The sequence below is a fragment of the Colobus angolensis genome, unplaced genomic scaffold (genome assembly GCF_000951035.1).
Source record: "Colobus angolensis palliatus isolate OR3802 unplaced genomic scaffold, Cang.pa_1.0 Scaffold303, whole genome shotgun sequence".
NCBI lineage: Eukaryota > Metazoa > Chordata > Mammalia > Primates > Cercopithecidae > Colobus > Colobus angolensis.
The window spans coordinates 876,060-883,180 of record NW_012116300.1 but is presented as its reverse complement, the minus strand read 5'-3'; the positions used below and the strand labels follow the sequence as shown (position 1 = coordinate 883,180).

Sequence of the window (7,121 nt, the reverse complement as noted above, 5' to 3'; positions counted from 1 at the left end):
TTCCTTCCTTCCTTCCTTCCTTCCTTCCTTCCTTCCTTCCTTCCTTCCTTCTTTCCTTCCTTCCTTCTTTCCTTCCTTCTTTTTTTTTCAGGATCTTACTCTGTCGTCCAAGCTGTAGTGCAGTGGATCATAGCTTACTGCAGCCTCAAACTCTAAAATTCCTGGGATCAAGTGATCCCCCTGCCTCGGCCTCCTGAGTAGCTGAGACTACAGGTGCCACTACACATCTAACTAATTTTCTTATTTTTTGTAGAGACAGAGTCTCGCTATGTTGCCCAGGCTGATCTTGAACACTGGGCTAGTGATCTTCCTGCCTTGGCCTCCCAAAGTGCTGGGATTACAGGTGTGAGGCACTGTGCCTGGCACCCAGAGTTCCTGTTATTTACCACTAGGCAACACTGCCAGGGGGACTGGGCCCAGCTCTGATCTGTTCCAAAGTCCTCCCCCTGCCCTGCTGTCCTCCCCAGCTCCTCTCTCCTTCCTTTGCCTGACCCCCTTCCCTTGTCCTCTCCAGGCCCACCCGGCCACCCACCCGGCCCAGTGCTAGCTCACTTCCTCATGCTCCAAGTGCTGGGCGCTCAGCGTCTCCAGCTGCCGCCGCAGCTCCTCATTTCGCTCCAGAAGCATCTTGCCGAGCTCCGCCGCCAATAGCAGGTCTTTCTCCTTCTGCTGCAGCTGCAAGGCTAGGTCCTCGGGCTCCTCAGGCCCTGGGCCCCCTCCCAGGAATGAGTCTCTCCGTTCCAGTACAAAGGGGAAGAAGCCTTCGTCGCCGCTGGGAGAGGCGCCCCCCGAGAGCAGCCCCGACGGGAAGCTGGGCCCACCTGGAGAACTCATGTCACCTGCAGCATCTGCGGGGACAGGTGACTGCGGGACACTCTACTCTGCAGTCTGACAGGGGCTCACTCCGCCCAACACCTGGCCCTCCAGGAATTCTCCACCTGCTGCCAGCCTGCCAGGTCCTGCAGCCAGGGCTTCCTGAGCCGCGAAGGGTTAATGACCTGTGTTTTAGCCACCCAGTTCCGTTAATGTCCCTGGGGTAAACTGAGGCAGCAAGCAGAAGGAAATGACCTGCCCAGCCTTTGGCCTCTGCTAGACAATCTCTGGCCCCAGGAAAGTTCATTCCAGTGCTCCAGGGCCACAGGCCACCTCCGCTCCCTGTCCCCTCTCTTCCCAGAACCCAGCAGTTTGGCTCGTAGCCCCTCGCCATCTGAGACAGTTCCCAGAACCCAGGTTCTCAGGGACTCAGCAGTTGGAGTTGAGCCCAGCCCCTTCTCCTCCCAGGAATGCAGGACCCTAAGACTTGGGAACTGAGGTGTCTTCACCCCCAGGAATCCAGCTCCCTCCCCTACCAGAAGCCCAGATCCCAGCTATTGACCTCCAGGTCTCTCGCACTCATTCTCCTGTTACCTCCTGAGCAGGTGCTTTGACTCCACCCTCCAGACTCAGAAGTCCCCACCTCCAATGTCCCCCACCAAGGATTCCCACCCAGTCCCCACTTTCCACAGGACTCAGGCATTCATGTCCCCACCCCTCCAGACTCAGGAGTCCTGACCCTCAACCCCCCAGTTTCCCAGGGCCCTGGCGTAGGGCCCAGATCAGGGCGAGGTAACAGGTTGTGCCGGCCGCCCGACTGCAGCGCGGCTCGGAGTTTCTGTTTACTTCCCCGCCCGCCCCTGGGGACCGGAGCCCCGCGCTCCCCTAGGGTTGCTTAGGGGCTGGGGTTCAGGGGCTCAGGTCAGAGGGCCCGACGCACCGCACCGGGCTTACCAGCCCCAGCCCTCAGGGGGGTCTCCACCCACTACCCGCACACACCTGTGCTCCCCCTCCTCCTCTCGCCCGATGTCCATGTGCAGTCCTGCTCGCAGGACCTGAGTGTCACCGTGGTCCTAGCCTAGCCGCCCCTAGGCCGCTCCCGAGGATCTCCCTGACTTGGCCCTCGCTGGCCCCTCTCCCCCCACCCTCTCCACCCGAGAGACCCGGACCTGGAAACCTCTCCCCCTACCCTTCCGCACTTAGCTGCCCAGGTGTTGGGGCCTCCAGCCCCCCCATCCCTGGCCCCAGGTGTCAGAAGCCCGGAGAAGGGGCTGGGCTCACCCCCGACGGCTGAGTTCCTGCCGGCGTCCCCGGTTCCCCGGCGATCTCGGTTCCCCTGCCCCCGCCCTGGTTCCCCAACCTTCTCTGCAGACGCGGCCGGACCAGTCCCTCCCCAAGCTTGAGGGGCCCGGCCCTCGGCGTCCCCCAGGCTCTCACCCGAAGCCGCCGGACTCCCTCCGAGGTCCCCGCGGTCTCCCGTCCCCTCTTCCGGAGGCGGCTCCAGGTGTGCGGCCGACACAGGTGAAGGGGCGGGGCCGCGGGAGAAGCCGGGGCGCTCCCTGGCTGCCTGAATGGCCGGGCGGGGTCGAGGGAGAGTCGCTTCCACCTGGGTGGGGGGCACTGGCCCATCCTGCTGTGGTTGCAAATGGCCCGGCCAGTTAACTGAGCACATACTGTGTGCAGATCCTACATTGAGGTAGCCGCCGCTTCTTTGCCGTCAGGACTGCCTTGCCCTGTGGGGGTAGGAACTCATTAGCAATGACAACAACATCGAATCTGACGTCTTAAGCACTCGGCTAAATAAACTTTTTTAGTTTTTAGAGATGGGATCTTGCTCTGTCACCCAGGCTGGGGTGCAGTGGCACCATCACCGCAACCTCGTCCTCCCAGGGTCAAGGGATCTTCCCACCACAGCCTCTCCAGTAACTGGGACTATAGGTACATGCCACCATGCCTGGCTAATTTTTGTACTTTTTGTAGGGATGGGGTTTCACTACGTTGCCCAGGCTGGTCTCAAACTCCTGGATTCAAGTAATCCTCCCACTTCAGCCTCCCAAAGTGCTGGGATTACAGGCATGAGCCACTGCTTCTGGCCAAGTAAACTCTTTTATAGGCATAACTTGTTGAACTTTTTTTTTTTTTGACATGGAATTTTACTCTTCTTGCCCAGGCTGGAGTACAGTGGTGCCGTCTCAGCTCACAGCAGCCTCCTCTCCTGGGTTCAAGTGATTCTCCTGCCTAAGCCTGACCAGTAGCCAGGACTACAGGTGTGCACCACTACACCCAGCTAATTTTGTATTTTTAGTAGAAACGGGGTTTCAACGTGTTGGCCAGGCTGGTCTCAGACTCCTGACCTCGTGATCGGCCCACCTCGGCCTCCCAAAGTGCTGGGATTACAGGGTGAGCCACCGCCCCGGCTCAACTTGTTGACTTTCATGATGACCTGATGAGGAGGAGCTGTTGTCATCCCCATCTTACAGAGCTGAGGCTCGGGGGCAGGGGGGTCCTCCACCTTGTTTGGGGTCCCCTGGTCAGAACTTGAAGGTGAACAGCACAAGTGTGGCTTTAGGGTCATGCTCTTTACTGATTCCCATGCCACAGACAAGGACACTGTAGCACAGGCAGTGAAAGTGACTTGCCCAGAGCCATGCCCGAGTCCGCATGGCTCCAGACCTGGTGCTCTCAGTTCCTGAGTTATGCAGAGCTGAGGACCCTGCTGTTGTCTGGGACGGGGGCCTTGGTGTGGCGATGGGAAGGTCTGGGACTGGGGACCCATGCTGGCTTGGGCAGCAGTGATGCCCCAGCCATGGCCTTGTCTCTTGTGATGATTTATCTCCAGACTCCAGGGCTCCCTGGGCCAAGTGACAGGGGCTCCTGGCCTGGAGAGCAGGACAGATGGAAGGCTGGGAGCAGCGATGTGCTGGTAAGCATTTAACAACAGGCTCCCTGGTTAAAACGGAAGCCCTTGCTGGTTGCATTTGCCAATTTCCATGATGCAATACACGCTCCTTGGCTGACTTCAGCTACTCACCTGGCCTCACTGAGTTCGGAGGTAGAAGGGGCCATGCACATCAGCTGTGGCTGGCTGGTGTCAGGTGGGTCCGTGCACCTCTGCCTGGGGGTCAGGACCCCTGAGTCTTGGGGGACTGGGGGCTACTTACCTGGGTTCTAGAAAAATAGGAGGGTGGGCACTGGGACTCCTGGCTTGTGGGAAAAGGGGAGCAAGGACTCCTTGGAGGGGTGACTTAGGAACTGGGACTCCTGGGTCCTGGGGCTGGGACAGGTTTTCTGCCAGCAGAGAGTAGGGGAGCCGAAGATTTGTCTTAGAGCCACATTACCCAGCAAGGCTACCATTTTCACCCACTGCACCTGTGGGAGCAGCCTGGTAGCCTCTGGAGGGCTGAAGACATCCCAGCCTCCCCGGGTGCTGCTATGTGACCTTCTGGAAATACAAGCTCAGTGTCCCCTCCAAATGCCAGTCACCCTGGGCCCCACTCACACCCACACTTAGCACATCTTGAGCGTCTCCTGCCAGACTGAGCTCATCCCAGGATGAAGTGATCACAGTCCTACTTCCAGAAGGTTCATAGTTCACCTGGGCCATGGGAGGGAGTGTAGACCTATAAACCAGAAATGAACCAATAAAACAGTACAGCAAAGGTGCTTGGGCCATGGGTGCTGGCATCACATGGCTTCAGTCCAGGATCCAGTTGGCCACATACCAGATGTGATGTGTAGGCCTGTGTCCTTCAGCTGATTAACCTCTGCAGCCCTCAGTTTCCCCATCTGTAAAATGAGGGTGATAGTTCCTAGCTTATAGGGATGTGAGGATTTTTTTTTGAGACAGAGTCTCGCTCTGTCCCCCTGGCTGGAGTGCAGTGGTGAGATCTCGCCTCCCTGCAACCTCTGCCTCCCAGGTTCAAGCGATTCTCCCACCTCAGGCACCTAAGTAGCTGGGATTACAGGCATGCCCCACCACACCCAACTAATTTTTGTATTTTTAGTAGAGACAGGGTTTCACTGTTTTGACCAGGATGGTCTTCAGCTGACCTCAGGTGATCTGCCCACCTCGGCCTCCCAGAGTGCTGGGATTACAGGTGTGAGCCACCGTGCCTGGCCAGGTGTGAGGATTAAATGAGGGTGAAGTGCCAACACTTAGTCCTTGCTGATGATCTCCGCATGGCCACCAGAGATGAGTCACCTGCATGTCACACTGTATTTCATCCTCAGAGCAACCCCATGCGGTCATGCCATTCACAGGTGAGAAGGCCAGCTCAGAAAGGCGAAGTCATTTGTCTGTGGGTACACAGCACAGCCTGCATCCCAGCTTGCCTAGCTCTCAGCCTCAGTCACTCTTGGGAAATTTGTGCTGTTTTTGTTTTTTTCGGAGACAGGGTCTCACTCCGTCACCCAGGTTGAAGTACAGTGGCATGATCATAGCTCACAGCAGCCTTGAACTCTTGGGCTCAAGCGATCCTCCTGCCTCAGCCTCCTGAGTGACTGGGAGTACAGGCAGATGCCACCACGCCCTGCTAATCTTTTTATTTTGTGTAGAGATGTGGTCTTGCTATGTTGCCTAGGCTGGTCGCAACTTCTGGCCTCAAGAAATCCTCCTGCCTTGGCCTCCCAAAGTGCTGGAATTGGAGGCATGAGCCAGTGTGCATGGCTTTGTATATTTGAATCTGGTCCTCAATCTCCTCTGGACCCAGGAGTCCTGGCCTCCATCTCCCTGTTGGGCCTAAGAGTCTTGGCCACCCAGCACCACACAGGGGCTCTCAGCCCTTGCCTTACCCCCAGGCTCCTTGCTGATCCTAGGAGAAAGATGAATAGGAGGGACAGAGTGACCTCAGGGAAGGCCCAGGGAAGCTGGGACATGTCTGGTTAAGAAGAGAGGGATTGGTGGGGCACGGTGGTTCATGCCTGTAATCCCAGCACTTTGGGAGGCCGAGGAGGGTGGATCATGAGGTCAGGAGCTCAAGACCAGCCTGGCCAAGATGCTAAAACCCCATCTCTACTAAAAATACAAAATTTGGAAGGGCGCAATGGCTCACGCCTATAATTCCAGCACTTTGGGAGGCCAAGGCAGGTGGATCACGAGGTCAGGAGATGGAGACCATCCTGGCTAACACGGTGAAATCCCGCCTCTACCAAAAATACAAACAATTAGCCGTGTATGGTGGCGCGCGCCTGTAGTCCCAGCCACTCAGGAGGCTGAGGCATGAGAATCGCTTGAACCCGGGAGACGGAGGTTGCAGTGAGCCAAGACCGTGCCATTGCACTCCAGCCTGGGAGACAGAAAGAGACTCCATCTCAAAACAAAAACAAAATCAAAAAACAAAACAAAATATAAAAATTAGCTGGGCGTGGTGGCACACGCTTGTAATCGCAGCTACTCGGGAAGCTGAAGCAGGAGAATCAGTTGAACCCGGGCAGCAGAGGTTGAAGTGAACTGAGATCACGCACCACTGCACTCCAGCCTGGGTGACAGAGCAAGACTCCATTCCAAAAAAAAAAAAAAAACAAAGGGAAGGATGACCACCCAGCCTCACCTGCTCTCCAGCCCAAACAAGCCAGCTTCCCAGGTGCTTAGTTTGGAACGCCCTCCCCGCCTTGCCATCGACCCCCAGAGCCCTGGGGGGTTCTGAGTCTTGGCTGGGAGTTGAGGAGGGGTCGTCCATGGGGAAGCCTTCTCAGATCTCACAATGCCTTGGGAGTCTATGCTGGGCATCCAGAGGCCAGTAGGACCCTACTCTGCTCCTTGCCCTTCCCCAGAAGCAGCCTGGTAGAAATAACTTGGGTCCAGATCCAGGTGCCTCCAGGCTTTTATGACATATGCTAAGTCCATGAACAGTAGGTAGTATTGTTTGGAACAGTAAAAACCTTTATATAAAATATTTCACACAGAATTCATTGTTCTGCAACTTGGTTTTTTGTTCGTTTGTTTTTTTTATGTATGCTTATGTTTCCAAGTGTTTTCTCCCACTTATTAAAAAAAAAAAAAAAATGAGGGCAGGCATGGCAGCTCACGCCTGTAATCCCAGCACTTTGGGAGGCTGAGGAGGCGGGTGGATCATGGGGTCAGGAGTCCAAGACCAGCCTGGCCAAGATGGTGAAACTCGCCCTCTACTAAAAATACAAAAAATTAGCTGGGCATGGTGGCAGACGCCTGTAACCCAGCTACTCGGAGGCTGAGTCAGGAGAATCGCTTGAACCTGGGAGACAAACATTGCAGTGTGCTGAGAATGCGCCACTGCATTCCAGCCTGGGCGACAGAACAAGACTCTGTCTCAGAAAAAAAAAAAAAAAAA

At 56.2% G+C, this 7,121-nt stretch overlaps 2 protein-coding genes across 2 annotated transcripts in view; one reads left to right on the top strand and one right to left on the bottom strand.

The window, feature by feature from the left end:
- The window catches only part of CCDC64B (coiled-coil domain containing 64B), a gene marked incomplete at its 3' end in the record, with an annotated part of 8,801 nt that extends 6,524 nt beyond the window's left edge, over positions 1 to 2,277 (bottom strand). The window contains exons 1-2 of the mRNA XM_011950217.1: positions 2,251 to 2,277; positions 553 to 864 (exon numbers count right to left, since the gene is read on the bottom strand). Of these exons, the coding sequence (XP_011805607.1) occupies positions 553 to 834 (282 nt within the window). The remainder of the gene's footprint in view (positions 1 to 552; positions 865 to 2,250) is intronic.
- Positions 2,278 to 3,728: 1,451 nt separating this feature from the next.
- Positions 3,729 to 7,121, top strand: part of MMP25 (matrix metallopeptidase 25) — a 36,994-nt gene continuing 33,601 nt past the window's right edge. The window contains exon 1 of the mRNA XM_011950256.1: positions 3,729 to 3,736. Within this exon, the coding sequence (XP_011805646.1) occupies positions 3,729 to 3,736 (8 nt within the window). The remainder of the gene's footprint in view (positions 3,737 to 7,121) is intronic.